At 39.7% G+C, this 18,811-nt stretch overlaps 1 protein-coding gene across 2 annotated transcripts in view; it reads left to right on the forward strand.

The window, feature by feature from the left end:
• The window catches only part of DKK2 (dickkopf WNT signaling pathway inhibitor 2), a 153,929-nt gene that overhangs the window by 97,631 nt on the left and 37,487 nt on the right, over positions 1-18,811 (forward strand). The window contains exon 1 of one of the 2 annotated variants that reach the window (XM_042872205.1): positions 15,409-15,691. The exons of the other annotated variant lie outside the window; for it this stretch is intronic. Within the exon in view, the coding sequence (XP_042728139.1) occupies positions 15,434-15,691 (258 nt within the window). The 5' untranslated portion in view covers positions 15,409-15,433. Of the gene's footprint in view, positions 1-15,408; positions 15,692-18,811 lie in introns of those variants that run through there. 2 annotated transcript variants of the gene reach the window in all.

Genomic DNA, 18,811 nt, shown 5'->3' on the forward strand with positions numbered 1-18,811 from the left:
GGCATCCACGAAAGACAAAACTGTGATATGTGACTGAAGGGTTATAAGCAAAGTAATAAAGTTGCTTTCATCTTTAATCTGTAGATGGATTCCTGAGATTAGTTCGTGTTCTTTAAGCCAGTGAATTTCCCAGTGGAGTTTGATTTGTCTTGATCTGGTCCAGTCCAGGCATTGTTACTTAATTGTTTGCATATTCCAGAATGTCACTTGGATTACTAACCAGACTTTCTTATGCTGTCAGCCATAATTTTTCCCAGAATAACTACCTTGTTGTATCCAGATAAGCATCTTTACATAAAGATAATTTGTCTTTGCCCAGCAGGGAGAAATTCCAAATACTACTCCAGTTGGGATGACAAGGTTTTTGGACAGTAGTATTAACTCCTACATCAACTCCTCTGCAAAGAAAATAGATTTAAGTCAAAAACATATTTATAATCCAGCTGCTATTCCCAACAGAAAGAGAATCTTACAACAGATGCATCTCTTTAATTAGGTGACTCTATACAGTGAGGCTGAATTATATTTAAAGCACCAGCTGAGTGCACAGCCAAACCTATCATAGCTGAAGAAGAACTTTATAGAAGTGTATAGGTCAAGAATTATTGGCTAGAAAACATTCCAAAGTCTGAAAATTGGAAAATACATTTGCTGTGCTGCTTTTTGCTTTTAAAGCTGATAGTCTCACAAAATAGTGCACAGCAACCACTTGTACCACATAACTTGAATACAACAGTGCCCCATCTGTTAAAAAAAAAAAAAAAAAGAAAAGAAAAAAAAAAGAAAAAAGAAAAAAAATCCAATTAACATTTCCAAAAGACACTTTATACCTTTCGGATGAGACTGACTTTCCAAATGTAATTTTCAATCTTTGTGTCAGCAGCTAAATTTTCTGATGTTATGTCACTTTCTGAGCTTATCTAGAGAAATGGGATTTATGCTAAATGTGTTTATTTTTGTTATGTTGCTTTCAAAATAAATATAGCGCATTTTTTGTTAATTTCAGAAAATAATAATCTTTTTCATAAAACAGGAGTCATATGTTCTGTGCATTTGTGACTTGCATGAAGTGAAGAGGATGCTTTATTGTTACCATTGGCAGTAGCTACTGCAATTGTTATTCATATGAATCAGTCTTTATTAGTACCCAACCAAATATTGTTTTTATGACAGAATCGATCTTATTAAGGATCTGGGTGTAATGATGGACAGAGGGCACAAATGTGTAAAAAGGAATTGTAGCAAGCTCTGATTAAATCCTGTGTTTGAATTCAGTTCTTTAAAATTTTAAGCGTATGTTAAAAATTCATCTGTTTGAATGGTGAAGCTGCTGGCTGAGACCTGAATATCTAGCCAGGGGAAGAGCATTGCTTTGAAGCGGGAGCTGCCCATGTTGTGGCCCATGAAATATCTTGATGTCTTTGATGTAAGCTCACTGATGATACAAAATATTCATCAGCCCTGCGTTAACATGGTACAAACCTGCTGTGAATACTGTTTCCTCAACAGGCCTGACATTTGTTCAGCTAGCCGGGCTCTGTTTCTGCATGGTAACTGTCTACAGGTGGACAAATGATCTAGTATTAAAGGGCACAAGACAGAGTCTTGTCACAGGGGATGTTCAAAGGCATGAAGACGTTCCTCAGAGGGAATGTGCTTCAGTCTGCTTCTCCAGTGTGTCTGTACAGAGAACATAGCTGGTGGTACTGTGTTTGTTGGTATAGTTCTTACAGCTTCTAAATCGGTAGCATCCTGCACCTTTGTTTCTCAAGTTAGGAGGTTTTTTGTCCCTTGGGATATGAAAACTCTTTCATAAGAGTTACTGAAACATTGAGTTTTGTTATTTAGCTCCTATGGAGCACTGGGACTTCTGTAGTCCCAACGTTTAGCTTTGTTTTAAATATTGCTCACTAGAGCAGATATTTATGTTGCCCAATTCAAGATACTGAATTATTTCATTTCCTGCCTTCAGTGCAGAGACTCATGGAGAACTACAGGATTCAGGAGACTCGAGCTCAAAATGCTTGTAGTACCTTTGAGAGAAATAGCGCATAGTTGCGTATAGAGGCAACTCGAGTGAAACGGCGGTTCTTCACTTAGCAAGGTGCAATTGCTGTGTAGCTCACTAGGGGGCATGTGACAGTGCTGGATAATCGCAGCAATAAAGAAATTCTGATTTAAGAGAATAAACCTGATATAAATCAGGCATAAATGCATTTCACATAGGGAAATCATAGACTTGCTGTCTGCTTATTTCAAGTGCTGATTCGATTTAGAAAGGAAGTTTAGGCCTGTCTTTTAATATATGTATGGTGCCTTTACTGGCCAACGGAGGCAGGGGTATGCTCTGTAATAGACTGAATTAATTGTATCCAGTTCTTTGTTCTTTTTTTTTTTTTTTTTTTTAATATTTTTAGGGGGAGGGAAATGCAAATACCATACTGATCCCCTTTCTTATGGAAGCTGCCAGAATAAGCAACTCAGATATTCCCTATAAATATTTCAGAATATCTAGCATTTCTAGTTGTAACCACTTAATCTTGTACACATGTTAAAGGAAATCAATTTTTAAAAACAATTTATTTCAGATTTTAGTTTTCTGTAGGCAATAGAAACTAGAGGATCTGGTTATTTTTAATAAATAAACTATTTCTTTACCTTGGAGCTTCAAAATATAGAGGCATTTGGGTCAGTTGTTTTCATCTGCTGTATAAACAAGAGCTAAATCTCCTGAATTTCCTAAATATTTCCAGTTGCTTTCAATTTAGGGAGTTAAAAAAAGACATAATCGAAGTAAGTCTAATAGAACTGGTTTCCTCCCTCTCCTGTATCTTGTATCATGCCTGAGTGCAAAGCCATTTGTCCTTTACAGCTGTGACTGTTTCCTGTCTTCTCTAGTGAGAGGATTTAGGTGTTGCACTGGTAGGTTAAAGACAATAAATGTGACAGAAGACATTGCTTTGAAAGTCTTGTGTCAAGTCTGGACTTCACCTAGATTTTTATTTCAATCTCTTTCCAATGCAAACAGAACTTGGTTGGGCAGTAGTTTGTATTTTTCCAAACCATCACTCTTCATCCACTCTTCCAAACCATCACTCTTTCTCCCTCTGAGAGCTACGTCTGGAAGATAACAGGAAAAAAAAGGTCCAGCAATTCTTGGGCCTAGCAGTGAGGAGCACAGCAGAGGGACTGTGTAATGTCATTACTGTAACTTCATTGGAGAACTGTAGGTTTTATGGGAGAAAAATTGAGTGCATCTGTGCAGATAATTTTAAGAACAAGGGGAGGTAAAAAGCTGGATTTTGGATTGTAATGACTAAAATCAGAAGAGGTTAAAATCCTTCCTTGAGGTTCTGTTTTACTACAGTGCCTATAAAAAGCCTCTGAAAGATGAGACGGTTGAGGCAGAGGAGACTAGATAACACTATGGCTTTAATTACTGAGCAAAGATGCAAAACATGAACACATGAAAACTAAACAGAAATTGACAATGTGCTCCTCCCTTGCCCTTCATGCGTGGTTTTAAGCTGTCTCCTGCCTGGGCTACAAACCCAAGTGCTGTCTGTGCCGCAGCCTACAGCCTGTGTTCCAGACAGGGGCTTTGAAATGGAGCATGAGAACCAGGCTGGAGCCTGTGACAGCCCAGGTGGGGCAACTGTCAGCCCAGGGAAAGCCACAAAGTCATCCAAACAGTGGGCAGCCTAACCTTCAGCCTTCTTGCACCCAGGCAACTCTGTAGATGTCCTATGTCCATGGAGGTGCTCAAGGCTGGGGGGAGAACCAGTCTACAGCAGGGGATTGGAGCTCAGTGACCTTTAAGGTCCCTTTCAACCTAAGCCATTCAATGAACTCACTTAAAGAGCTTCCAGTGCTACCACCTGTTGGCTTAGCCATGCCTACAATCCAGGGAAGGGACCTGCTGCAGCCAGGTGAGGTAACAGCAGCATTAAATAAAAACATGCTCTGGAAGAGGGGGACAGGCTTCACAGAATCTCTATGAAGCTCATTTATACGTTATTAAATGTCCCCGGGTGCCTTCTGCCTCTGTCTGCACACATTTCAATATCACACTGCAAGGAAAACAGTTACATTGATGAGGGGCTGGTGCCAGCTACCCCCCTGAATTAACCTGTGTTCTGATTCAGAAAATACAAGCTGTTCAGCTGTCATTTAAAAAAAAAAAAAAGAAAGAAAGAAGGAAAAAGGAAGGGTGGAGGGGAGGAGACGGTTGGCTCTTTACTGAAGAAAACTAAACAAGATGTATCAAACAATTTTTTTCCAATATTGTTTCCCTTATTAAAGAACAACCCCATTCTGCCTCTGCCATGAAGATTTGGATGGTGGGTTGAGATCACACTGAAAGTCAGGGTGGCCTACATCAGAAAAGTTGCATTTCACAGAACATTTGCTATTGATATGTTGGGAAAGTGTCAGACTTGCGGGAGGACTGGAGAGTATTTGCATGATACATTAATAAGAAACAGTTTAGTATACTAGATTACTAAAGCATGGTTAATTTTGAAGCCAAAACCCACACATTCTTAACTTTGTTTCCCAGCTTAGGAGCCAGTATACTCATGTATTGTACAGGAACTGGAGCGTTATTCTTTGAAAGCACACTCAGCATTCAGAAAATCCAAAACTGAGCTAATAGCACAGTATACAGGCATTGCACAGGATGTTATTTTAAGCTGCGATGCAGTAATGTCACTACACTTGATATCTTTATTTGCAGCACGTGTGTTTTGAGAAAACAGGTTACGTATGTTCTTGTTCCATGTGTACTGTGAAATGGAGATAGTTTTACGTGTCTTGGGAAGCTCGTATCTGACAAGCAGCAGGAGGTACGCAAAGCAAATCCAAGAGGTTTTAAAAGAGGCAGGGATGCACACTACTTGTCTTTGGTTTTGAGGGGAAGCTACTTTTTGAGAAGGCTCTCCTCATCTCAGGAACACTTTGGCAAGTTAGTTTCTGAACTGCAAAGTTTAACTCAGTTCAGCTGCATTTGCATTGCAACATAGGCGCTACCATGCTTGGCTTCTGAAAGTGTTAACCATTATCCCCTGCCTTGAATTGAACAGTGAACCTATAGGGAAAAAAAATGATGTGTATCTAGAGCCAATTTTCAAGTTAGTATTAGCAAAGTATTCCCTGTTCCTAAAATCACATCGAGAATTACAGATAGAAGACATTAAATATAGTCTGAGTTTGATCAGTGTAATTGAAAACGAGGTCAACCTCCAGGTCTAAACTAGGCATGGCATTTGTGTTACTGCAGAGAAAAAGATCATCAAATGCTTTGGTGATGGGTTTATCACCTGTAACTTTGATGTTAAGGAACTAAGTAGAAATTTTCAGTATTTCAGTATAATTAGTGTACGTGAGGAAGAGCCTCTAATATCTTGATTAATTTTTTTTTTTTTCTGGGAGGAATTTTCTGTCTTGGGTGGGTAGCAGCATTCGCCTTGCAGTTGGTTTCATGTGAATTGGGATGGGTAATTTCCACGAAGATGCTTCCTATTCCTCCCCCCAGTGGTGCTGTCATCTGTAAACCAGTGCAGGTGGAGATAGCAAAAATGACATGTAGTTAGATAATAAGTCTGTTAGAAACAAACAAACAAAACCACAGATTTTCTAGCAGTAACTCCCTATCACTTTCTTCATGAAGAACCATGTGCCACTCAGTTTTAGGTGAAGTATTACGGTACTGTATTGCACAAACATTCTGGTGATGCATGGAGGCATGACTAGGGTTTTTTTTTTTTTCATTAAATTTGTGTGGAATTGGAAAATTAGCATCAGAAATAATACCTTATTTGAATAAGAAGCCATATGTAGAAGCTGGCACTTAATTTTTCTTTCCTCTTTACCTCCTTTCTATTTCAATATTGTAGACTATTTATTGTGATTTTGTGAAAATCCCTTGCTAAAAAAAGATTAAGAACATTCTTGCGTGGCATCAGGGAAAACTAATTTTTAATGTAAAATTAGGAGGATGGTATGGGCCAGACATTAAGTGTGGGGTGAAAGAAGTAATGTATTTCTTGCATACAGGCAGTGAGAACCAAGTTTAAGCAGATACCTAGAAGTAAAAGATGTGAGATTTCTAAATGAAAGTGAAATGTTTAAAGTTGATGAGTCTGATTACTGAAAAAAAAAGAATCAGTGTAGTGAGTTGCATGTTAGAAACCTCAAGGTGGTAAAAACTACTAGAAAACATCCACAGAAATCCCTAGATTATGGTTTAATTTACTTCTTCCTGTTTATTCTCCTTACACCTTTGCTCTTCCATATTAGTTTTTGCTCTGTTCCCCATCATGTGAGTTCTGTGTTAATAATTCATCCTCTCTTTGATTCCTGGTACTTCTGCAGGTTTCAAAATTGCTGTTGAACTGGGCAGTCTGAGTCCTTTCAGTACCTACTATGTCAGGACGTATGCTAATGTTGGGGACTATGAACTAATATCTCATGTCTCTAGGGAGCCCAAAGAGAACTTGTCTGGGCTGAAGGAATCAGAAATATGAAATGAAAATCATCCTAAAACCTAACATTTCAAAATTTCCATTAATCCGTTATGTTTTGCTTTCAAAAAATGGAAAATCTAATTCCAAGATGCACATAGTTTTCTACATACAAACTAGCATTTCATCTAGGTTATACATGTAAATAAAATTGCAACTTTTTTCTAAAACATAAAAAGCAAAGGTCAAATGATGGAAATAAGGGGAAAAACATGTAAGTCTGTTTGTTCTACATTTCTTGGCAACCAGTACACTCAGTATTCTGGTACTTGTTACACAGAAAAATAAAGCTGCCTATTATGGATACTAGCAAAAAAGGCAGAAGGACTAGTTCTGTTCTTCCTGTAACAGCATCAGTGTCCACTGACTTAAATGAGAAGCTCATTTAGGAGGATACTTTGCGTCACTACTTAAGGTACAGGTACTAAATGATTCTGATTAGGCTCAGAGGATTTGTATGCTAAGTAAGGCTGGCAAAAAAAAAAAAAAAAAAAAAAAAAAAAGTCCCAGTAACTCTTTCAGCTGAAAGAATCTGGGACACAGCAGGTCCTGGACCTGGAACACAAGAGCCAAACTTTGGGATGGAAGCTTAGGTTGTTTACACAAAACAATATGGGTTGAGCCCTTTGGTTCAACATGAGTTTGTGGGCATGGTGGTGAAGGGTTGATGGTTGGAGTAGAGGATCTCAGTGGTCTTTTCCAACCTTAATGATTCTATGATTTTCTTTTTTTCTGTCCGCTTTCACCGACAGACAGCAAAGAGAGGGGTTACCTATGGCACTGACATTAAGTGCTTTTCTCTGCTATAAATGAGGGAAATGCTTATTCATTCTTTCCCCATTTTTGTGGAAATTGCACATAGAATGTTATTTTTCTTCAAGCATTGCATCTCCTGGAAAACGCATACGTTTATAAGTGATAGGAAGCAGTCCTTATGTTGGCATTTCAAAGGAAAAAAACTTCTTCAACAGAAAAAAAAATAATCAGAATAGAAACAATCCCAGCTCATAAGTGGTCGCTATCAGATTCTTTTTTTCTTTTTAATCAAGTAGAGTCATGTCAGGCTGTTAGTAGGACAGAATGTGATTTAATGCCATTTAATGAACTGATAACCCACTGTAAATTCTTGTATTGCGGATGAGGATTTTTTGATTGTGTCATATTATAATTTCCTTCTACAGCAATAAACTAAAAACAAAACAAACAACAACAACAAAAAAAACAAAATGAAACAAAAAAGAAAAACAACCCAATAACTGTGTGAGTTTTCTCTAGAAGAGCATCTCTGACTTCGAGTTGTTTTCTTGAATAAAGGCAGGGAATAACATTGAGCAATCTTACAGAGATGTAACCTTCCTCAGCTCCCTCTTAGGCAAAGCAGAGGCTACTCTTCTTCTGAAAGTTAGATTTTATTTTACAGTCTGTAGATGCAACATTCTAGCTTCAGAAGCGTTTGCTCAAGTCAGGTTTTTAAAGCAAAGCAAATGATATTGTTACACTTACAGTTTTGTATGCTTTTTTGCTTGGCATAGAGACTGCTTTTATCAGAAAGCACAGAATAGATGTAATAAATAGCAATCAGTTTTTTCATTGCATATTATAGCTAAGGTTCCACAATTGTTTCCATTCTAACTCCCTTTTCAGCCTTTTCTGCTGTTTTCATTCCTGAGAAGGGAATTCTCCTCAGTTATTTTTCTTTGGAAAATTTGAGTAACTTGGCTCCAATATTGCAAAGAATACTGCAAAGAAAATGAGTCTACATGAACTTGATAATTGCTTTTATTGTTTTAACAGCTTCAATATGCAGCTGGGAGAAGGATGCTGAAATTTCAGCTGCTGCCATATCAAGTCAAACCATCTTCCATTGTTTAGTTCAGTTAGGTAGCAAAGGTTTTTTGGCAAAAATAATTAAGTAGCTTAGAGTAGTTTTAATTAACTGGTTAATATGTTTGACAACATTAGTCAGTGGTTGTTATTTTCACTGGTCTGGGAGTCTTTCCCTTTGCTTTTGTCATTCTCTGCAGGAGTGAGCATTGCCCCTGTGAAGGGTAAATGGTCATCAGAGTAGCTGATTGAAATCCCGAGCTGTGAGTGACTGTGCCAGTTGCATACTGTGTCGTTAATTAACTGCAACACCATTCCGGAGTGTTTTAACGAAGAAAAGAAGCTATTTATGAGGGATAACAATAACATTCAGTACTCATCTTTTTGGAAAAAATGATCAGCAGGACAAAAAATCATAAATATTTCAAAACAGTTTTATTGCATCATTTGCCTCCCTCCTGCTCATGAGCAGCATAGCATTAGGATTTAGAACCTCTCAGGGCTGAGGTTGTGCTTTCTGCTCTGGCTGCTGCTAAGGCTGCGTTGCGGCTCAGTTAGGCCATGCAGCACTTCCATAAGTGGCTGGGCTATCCAAAAGCTCCCGGGACTCTGGCATCTCAGGGCCATGCCCGCTGCCCTAGGGAGCCTGTTCCATGCCAACCACCTTCTGGTGGAGAGCTTTTCCCTAACCCCCACCTGACCCTCCTCTGACACAGCTCCATGCTGGTCTCCTTGGTCCTGTTGCTGTCCCTTGTGAGGGGCTGCAGCTGTCATGAGTCCTCCCCTTAGCCTCCTCTCCTCTGGACTGCACAAACCAAGTGACCTTAGCTGCTCCTCATACGTCCTGCCCTCTAAAATACTGGTGGGAACACAGATTTAGTTCTAAAGAATGGTTCCTCTGCTGCTAATATGGAAATACCACCTGCAGAGAAGGGTTTTGTGGTGGCCATAGACTGCATTACTGTGGATTTCTGAAGCTGGCACCCATCTGTTTTTCTTCCGGGAATTGCACACCCCAACCCATCTTCTGGGCACTTTGCTGGGGCTGCAGTCCTAGGACATGAAGCATTTGATGGGAAAGGGCCCCTCTTGTTATTTGTCCCCATTTGACATCCAGTGCCTGCACTCTCCTGACCCTGTACCCCAGTGTAAAGCCTTCCCCATGGGAGGAAAGAGTTGCTTGCTGGAGTTTGATTTGAGCTGAATAGTGGTGAAGAAATAAAGGTGGTGAAGAAATAAAGAGGCAAATCCCAAAGGTGTCCCACAGAGAGATGGAGGACAGAGGAGAGGAAGGAACTCCTTAAATGTGCTTTTTAGAATAAAACGTACTGTTGTGCTGCAGTCTTAGAAAAACTGGCTATCACTTGATTGTCTTGATTGCATATTTTTAGTAAGAAATTAAATAAAGCACAGAGTAGACCCCAGGGGCAGAGCTAAGGGAAATCACAGCCAAGCTGTGAGAGTTGCTGTAAGGGGCAATGGAAATTCAGTGCAGCTGGTGAAACAAAAAAATAATAACAAAAAAACAATACACCTCTATGTTAGAGAATGTCCTTCATACAAGAAGTACCCCAAAATGCTTTAAATAAAATTAAAAACAGATTTAATTTGAAGAACAGGTAATTTTGTTTATTTAAGAGAAAGGAAAATATAAGACATTAGTCTGAACTAAAGCTGGTATGAATCAAAAACAGTTCAATTGAAGTCAAGGGACCTAAAATATAGTTGCTGTAAAATATACAGGATTATAATCTGGCCTGTCATAGTTGGTGTTTATAATGGACTATTTTGGCCCTTTGAAGGAGGTCTAGTGAAGGATCTCCCCATTTTATTGTGTTGCATTTTCTTCCTTAAATTGAATATATCAATTTCTTATGTTCCATTATTTCTTGCTTTTATCTTCACTTCTTCTAGACTCTGCATTTTCCAAACAATTCATCTTAAAAATAGTTTCAGAGGCAAAAGGAGAAAAGAAATTCAAGGGGGGGAGGGGGGCAGGGTGAGAAAAAAGGAAAAGAAAAAAGATTGCTCTTCTTTTCCATCAAATCCCATCATCTGCCTCGCAAAAATGAAAAAGGAAGAAGAAAGACTGCAATGAATCTAATTGAACTCCTTGGCAAAACATATAAAGAGGCAGACACAGCTTCATACAGAAAAATAAAGAGTTAGTAGAAAAGCAGTTAAAATATTAATAATTCTCAATGAAAGTATCAACATATTGAAATACTTCATTGGCCTTTTTTGATTTTGGCAAGAGTTAGTAGTGAGCCTGGAAAAATTCTATGAAAATCTTTGTTTAAGGCCACTCATTTTTTTCCATTAAATTTGTAAGTGTAATTAAAAGAAACACCAAAGCATATGTAAAATAGAAATGTATGTTTGGAGCACTTAATCCTCCAACTTTTGTTCAGGGTATGAATACCTGTTTTGGATCTAATTTCAAACTTTACTCTGTTGTCTCTCCTCCTTAAAGATGCTAATAAGACAAAAGAAAAGCCTACTTTTTTATACAATGTATGTTAATTTAGCCTAAGAGAGGTATAAATGCATAATTACATATTGAAATACTTTTAACAATTACCTGTAATTGTTGATTTCATCAGTACTGTGGCTCAGTGAGGCAGTTCTCAATATTTGCAGCTGGATGTTCACTGGTTGTTAATGAATGTTTGTGTTAATGGATTCTAGGCACTGGAGGTGCCACCTCATGAGGACAGCTTATGCCAACCAGCCACCTGCACTCCTCTGGGGTGGGACCTGGACTCTCCTGTGGGTGCAATGTGTGTTTGGTGGCCATAAGCACACAAGTTCTCTGAATCACAGGGTCTGGCTGAGAGGTGCTGAGATGGTGGTGTCTTGCTACCTGCAAACCCAAGAAGTCTCATGATTGTATAGGTAATAGAGCAGGCTTGCTCTCTGTAATGCAGTACTAGATGATCTCTCATGTCCCTCTAATGACTGTCTTGTATGTTACATAGCATTTGGCACTGAGTGTCATTTTCAGGGTAATGATTCTTCCATCGTTCCGTACAGTTTGCTGCTAGATATGGATTTGAGCAAAAGATTATATTGCTCACAAGCATTTACCCGATGCCTTTGTTTCAGATGGAACAGAGCTTTTTCTTCAGAGTGTCTGGTATGATGTTGTGTTTTGGTTCTAGGAGAAGAACAGTGTTGATAACACACTGATATTTATAGTTGCTGCTAAGCAGTGTTGTACAGAGCCAAGGCCATTCTCACCAAAGGGCCCAAGTTGCTGGGAGGGATCAGAATCAGGATGGCTGACTTAAAGTTTAGACTTAAAGTTCAGCCTGCAGAAGAGGAGGCTCAGGGGAGACCTTATTGCTCTCTATAACTTCCTGAAGGGAGGTTGTAGTGAGCTGGGGGTCGGCCTCTTCTCTCGTGTCATTAGTGATAGGACCAGGGGGAATGGTTTCAAGCTACGGCAGGGAAGATTCAGGCTGGACATGAGGAAGTATTACTTTTCAGAAAGGGTGGTCAGGCACTGGAATGGACTGCCCAGGGAGGTGGTGGAATCACCGAGCCTGGGGGTGTTCAAGGAAAGACTGGATGTTGTGTTGAGGGACATGGTTTAGTAGGAGCTATTGGGAATAGGTGAACGGTTGGACTGGGTGATCTTTTAGGTCTTTTCCAACCTTAGTGATTCTATGATTCTATGAAACTGACCAAAGGGATAATTCCATACTGTATGACATCACGAGAAATAAGTTTTGAAGGGGGTGGGAGTTCATCTTGCTCTCTCCCACTGCTTAGGTGGCAAGCTGGGCATTGATCAAGGGGTGGTGAGCAATTGCTTGTGCATCGCTTGTTACATACTTTCATGTATATATATATTTGTCATAATTACTATCCTTTTCTCTTAGTAAATATTAAGTCTTAGTAAACAATATTATCTCAAACCAAAAGTTCTACTTCATATTTATATATATATATATTCATATATATATATATTCATATATATATATATATATATATATATATATATTTAAATTCTCTCCCCCATCCTACTGGGAAGAGGAAGAGTGAGAGAAAGCTCACTCTTTGAGTGTGGTGCTGAGTCACCTGCCAGGTTATACCCCAGCAATCAACCACACAGACACAAATACCTGGTCTTTAGCTGCTCCAAATTGGCCACTCAAACTTAGTGGAGGATTTGATGGCAGACTCTCTTTCTGCCTAATTTTCATCAGTAGGTCAGCCTCTGCATTGTGTGTTTCATTTTGTTAAAGGTATGAGGTTTTGTAGTTGGTTCCTCTGGTAGATCCTGCATGGTACTTACATGCATTAGAAGCTGTTTGTACCTTTGAAATTCTAGATTGTAGTGCCTCCGTATGTCCAAAAATTACAGATGCTTCTTGGTATTTTTGCATCTATACAATTTTTTTATTTTTTTTTTTAGTTGATACTGTGAGGTAGTTCTGTGTCTTTAAAAAACCTAAGAACTGCTGCAGTGAGGAGCATAGGAAATCCACAGTGAAGTTTGGGAATCTGCATTTGACCAGTTTGAAGCTCGGGCCGAATGCTGATTAAAAGCAAAAATCAAAATATCACATACCCTATTTCTCTACAAGTATTATCTATTCTTTGCACAAATACTGTGGAGACAAACAAGATCTTATAGTAGTCACCTTCAGGCTTTTGTGAAAGAAGGAAAGAGAAAGAGGAAAAGACTTCCCCCAAAACATTGGTTTAGAGTCCTGAGCCTTCTGACTGTGCAGCTTGTTGCTCAGCAGATGCCTTGCAGTGAGGTGGGTTGTTGCTGCCTCTGGATTCAGCTGTTGGGACAGCAAAGCCAAGTCTGTTCCTGTTTCTTTAGAAATGCTGCAAGCTGTCTTCCCATCAGAGCAGCAAGTTACAAGATAGGTCTTGCTCTGTTGGAAGGATACCTGCTAATTTTAAATTAATACCTTTAAGGTCATTTGAATCCAGATGACTTATTAACTTCATCCTTAACTGAATCCAGAGTGATTAAAAAAAGTGAGTTTGGGTATCTGTCTTTGAATGTCTGGAAAGCTTTGAGCTGTCTTCCACATTGTCTTCACATTTTTGAAGAATCTGAATTTACGGGACTTTCTTATTTACTTTAAGGAAGTTTGAATGCAACTTGCTTCTTATATTTATTATGTAATTTTATTATGTTACTAATAGATATTTAATTCATACACAATCCGCTTACAGCCTGGCCCTTTTACATGCTACGTGCCTCTCTTCAGTACCACACATGTCCATGTATTTCAAGAAGAGCTGGATGATACTTGCATGAGGTCATCGTATTGTGTTTCTTATTGTCATGGATTCTCGTTGTGTGTCTCATCCGCTTATTTTACCTTCTTTGTAATCCTCCCTTATTCAAGGCGACTTTGGTGGTCAGTGCTCCATTGCTGACTTATAAATTTCTGTTGCTTCCTCTGTAAAACAAGCACAGGCAGATTTCTTTTTTTTTTTTTTTTTTTCTTTTTTCTTAAGATGTGCTATATCACAGCCAAAGCACAGATACAACATGTGGTCTTACAACACCCAATGAACCAAAACCTGCAGGTGTTATATGAATTTGGTACCATATATGAAGCGGGGCAGATTAGCACTAAGCCTCTGTTGTGACTTATGTGGAGAACATGATGAAGAGATACGAATTGTAACTTGTGTTATTCCCAGCAAGAACACAAAACGTGACTATGTCAGCCAGTGATAATAGGAAGAGGAAATTCAGGATTGACTTCTTATTAGAAATCAGGGAGCTGTCACTGGTTTATGTTTCCCCATTCAGCTTGGGCCTGTATGAACAGGTGGGTGAGCAACTTCCTCCCTTGCGTGAGGATGCCCGTGCACACAGGCACATACACTGCTCATACATGTCCAAGTTGCCTGTTTGTGCTTTTACAGATTTGTTTGTGTGTTGATTGCTGTCAGCTTCCAAGAAAATTGCCTGCCGGAGCCTTTCCTGCCATTCTGCTAGCTGCTTGCACTGGCTTTGGGGCTTGAGAGGGGTGAGGGCTTGGTGACAAAAGTCAAGTCTAAAGCAGTCAAAAAGGACTGGCTTTTATTACTGTCTTGTGAGATTGCAAACTGCTTTCTGGTCTTCTTGAAACATTTCCTTGTAAATGTCATCAGGAGTTACTTATTTTACTTAGTTTTTCATTCCTTACCCCTTACATGAAGCTGAGTACAAGAAAAATTGAAATGAATTACTGAAATGAAATTAAAATGAAATTTTTAGTCTGAAATTTTAACGTGCTTGGCACAAGCAGGCTGCCTTGTGGATCCCAGGAAGGAAAAAGCAGCAATAAGAGCCAGTGAGCAGCTGTTGGATTTCCCTATAGGTGCAAGGGGATCGCTGGGCAGCCTGAGTGCCCAAAAGCCTCTGCCCCCAGCCTCATGGCTCTACCACGGGTGGGGTGGAGGAGCAGAAAGAGGAGGAGGAAGAGGAGGAGGAGGAGGAGACATGGTGCTTTCGCTCCCGCTGACTGCATGGGCTGGGGCAAAAGACAGAAAAAAAGGAGGAGGGGAATAAAAAGTAGAGAAGGGGGAGAGAGAGAGAGAGTGAAAGAAAACGAAGCCCAGCTTCTGCCGGTGCTGCTTGGATTGGATCTGGTTTGAGTTTCCTCTCTGCTGGCTTATGCAGCAGGAGAGGAGGAGTGGGGGAAGTAACTTGCTCGCCGCCCTTCCTCTGGAGCTGAACAAACGTGCTGGGGACTGTGCCGGCGGCAGCTGCCCGGCTGCACTGCCTTGCAGCCTGTTGCTCTGAGTTACTAGAAAACTGCTTGGACTTCTCAAGAGCCTGGAGGAGAAAGCCACCACTTCACAGACCCGCTTAGTTGCTCAGTGTCTGTAGACTTGACACGTTTTTGTTTTTGTTTTTCCTAGGGAATTCTTTTTTTTTTATTACTTTTCTCCCGTCTTTCTCAGAACAGCAGCTCCTTGAGTGTGTGGCATTGAAATCTGTCGCCTTATTAACAACACTGGGAGATATTTTTTCCAAAAGTTCCCCCCCCCCCTCTTTTCCTTAAAAAAGAAAAAAAAAAATCAAAATCGAAGGAAAAAATATAAGCCTTCTGGGGGGAGGGGAGATGATCGTGCTGATGTGGAATAAGTGCTCCTGCTGCCTCCTCTTACTAGCCGCGGTCCTGATCATGGAGAGCTCCCAGCTAGACAGCTCCAGCTCCAAGGTGAACTCCATCAAGTCCACCCTGATGGGGGAGGCTCCAACTCAGGCAACCAACAGATCCGCAGGCATCCACCAGGGACTGAAGCTTGCTAGCAGTAAGAAGGGGAAAATGCTAGAGCAGATAAGAAAACCTCCCAAGCACTATCACCGGCAAGGAGAGGTAGGACATTGCTTCATTGCTCAAGTGTCTGTCCGTCTGCGTGCTATATGCAAAGAACTGCTAGCCTCCCTCTCAAGTTGCTTCCAAAGCTTTACTGTGTTGCATTAACTTTTTCAGGGTTGTCTGGCACAAGATAATATTAAAATAGGTGTTAGGAACTGTGAGAGTAGTCATTGGAAGGTCTTAAACCTTTAATTTTTATCTGTAGGATCAGTAACTGATGAAAGAAAGAGTAATCCAATGAAAATCATCCTCAGTATCCCTTTGTCTGCCTACAGCTGGAAGTAAAGGAAGAAACTTCTTGTTAACTCTCAGACAATAAATGAATAGAATTTTAAATGGATGAGGAAAATCTGAATACAAGGTGAAAAGATGTTTCTAGTGGTGAAGCAAATTTGCTTCTAAAAATCTTACCTAGTAAGTTAATCTAAGTTAATCTCTGATATCTTTCCCTGTGGTGAGAATGAACAGGCATTCTGTTCCGGTAGCATGGCTTAGGGCATGTTCATTTGCTTATTATGATAGAAAATAAATTCTAGGTTTCTTGTGCAGTATACACTCCATTGGTTGTGGAAGTTTTGTTTAGTTACAACGAATTGGGATAGGTGGTGAATTGTGGTCTTGAATACAAAGTTTGAGTGTAAGGAAAAATAAAAGATTATAGCAACTATATGGAAAAAAAGCAAAACCAAAATTGGACTTGGTTGTGAATTATACTGTCTCTTTCCTCCTAAGCCTACCTGAAAATAGGAGAGCCTGATAGAAAACATTCTTTATTTCTGATAAACTAAAAAGCAGTATTTTAAACTGTCAATCCTTATTGATCCTCTAGTTCTCTTCCATCAAGCCTCAGTTTGGATGGTGTGAATGTTACTCATTTGTGGTGTTGAAGGAGTTAGACTTCTCCAGAAAATACAGTTTTTATACTATTGGGTATTATTAGTACCTCAAAATACAGCTGCTTTTCATAAGCAACAAACAGTGTGGCAGCAAGAAAGCTGCCAGCATTCAGGGCTAAAAAGGCAAAATACTCAGTGCCCGAAGGGTCTCTGTCTTGCCTACATTTTCCTTAAAACAGCAGAGAAGCTGAAAATTCAAATGACCCACTGAATTTGTTACATTTCATATCAGCTTCCTAATAATTAAACGTTAGCATTTGGTTCTGTGTGCAGGCATAATAATAATGATGGTAGTTTTTGTTTTCAAACATGGTAAATTTGTTTTTAAACTACTCTGAGCTTTCTTTTCCCTAGCCACTCAATTGTTTTATAATTCACCCAGAATTTGGTTGCATTTCCTTACCTCTGAGCAAAGTTTAGTAACAGATGCTGTGCTCAAGTTTCATATTACTGAAGTACTGCACTTTTTCCTTGTGCAGATTGTAATAAATATCATGCTAAATCACCTTGAGGAAATACAGGAGCATGGTATGCTTTCTTTTACGTTTGCCTTGTTTTTTCTTTAGTGTGTATTCACCAAAAGTCAGTACATAGGGCCATTTTCCGACTGAGCGTTACCTGTCTCATGTGTTTCAGGGCAGATCCTTGTGGGGCTGTGCTGTGCAGCCCACTCGCAATTTTGCCTTTTGGAGAAGTCTTGCCGTCTTTCTCTGAGTGCACCATCCTAATTTCTTGAGTGTATATTTATCGCAATGATGAGGATGATTGGGTGTAATTTACCTAGCTTCTGGAAAATAGGGTGCACTGACCACAAGTTACATTTGGAAGGTTTTGCCCATGTAAACATGAATTGTTTGCCATAGATTTCTAGCTACTGGCAACCCAACTCTCAAGGTGTATGTCAAGCAGGAGAAAGCATTTTAAGTGTCTGTAATCCCAGAAGAGGTGGCACACGCATTAAGATATCCTGTATGTAGCACTTGCCGTGAGTTTACCTGAGGAAGCCTCTCTGTGCTCTTCCTCAAGCGACTTGCTGAGGATTGGTGGCTGTGGCTCCTCAGGGAGTGAAACCTCAGCTCCTGTCAGGGCTGTTGATCACAATTCCTTTCTCTCTACCTGGGACTGTCCCTGGGAGCTGCGTGCTCTCACACTGCTGTACATCATGAAAATGACTCAGATTTACTAGCAGTAATTGGAGGTATTATTTCTGATCCTCCACCCTGAGGCAAAACAATTAACATAGAATTGCTGCAGAAGGAAAAAAGAAAAAGTTACTCTTGCTACAAGACTTTATTGTTGGTGTTGCTTCTAGTTGCCGGGTTGGTAAGCCGCTGCATTCTTTACGGTGGTTTGACACATGGTTTCAACCAGGACATGACATTGTAATAATTGCTGTAAATTACTCTTTTATTAGATTGGTTATTGATTTGTTTAGGTTATGGGACTTTGCATTGAAATGTTGCGTGCCATTTGCCAAAAGAATAGAGATGTGCATGCCTTTCTTTCTAAAACAATCCTTTGCATTAATGGAATTTATAATACGTTGAAAATGGAAGTATCTTTCATATTTTGGTAATGTGATTTGAGTAATTTGCACAACTAGGAAATAATTTTACTAAGGAGTAGGGTTATGAATCTTGAATAGATTTTGCAAGGGCTGCTGTGACAGCTCTGAGGTATGCAGTAACCTATCTGCTGATACCTGCAGTGGAAATCAGAGGACTGCCACCAAAACTGCTGGGAGCTCCACCAGCCAGCAACCTATTTGGTAGATCAACACGCTTGCAGAGGGTTTCTTCAATACATTAATTCTCTGGACTAGGAGCAACTTGGGAGTCTTTAATCAGCTATAAATCAACAGATACAATAGTTCATGGCTTATCTGAAGTGTTGATGTATTTCAGCTGGTGGTTACAGTGCATCTACCCAGAAAAGGAAGATCCTGTGCTTTGCTGTCAGGCAAAGTTCCAGTTCAAATTAAAGAAATCACTTTTTGTGAACAAAGTAAGCTGATTTGGCTTGCTGGAGAGACTGTCAGGTCAAGCGTGGATCTTACTATGACTTGTCTTTTTATGTCTTTCTAAGGAATATTATTTATTTTCTGTTCTTATTCCCTTTGCTGCCTTGGATCAGTAGAGAATGAGTACTGACATGCTAAATTGGTGAGACTTCACCGTCATTGCTATTCTTCATTTTCACTCCCGTTTTCCCCTTTCTGCAG

The sequence above is a fragment of the Lagopus leucura genome, unplaced genomic scaffold (genome assembly GCF_019238085.1).
Source record: "Lagopus leucura isolate 7727_CA_CO unplaced genomic scaffold, USGS_WTPT01 Super-Scaffold_100004, whole genome shotgun sequence".
NCBI lineage: Eukaryota > Metazoa > Chordata > Aves > Galliformes > Phasianidae > Lagopus > Lagopus leucura.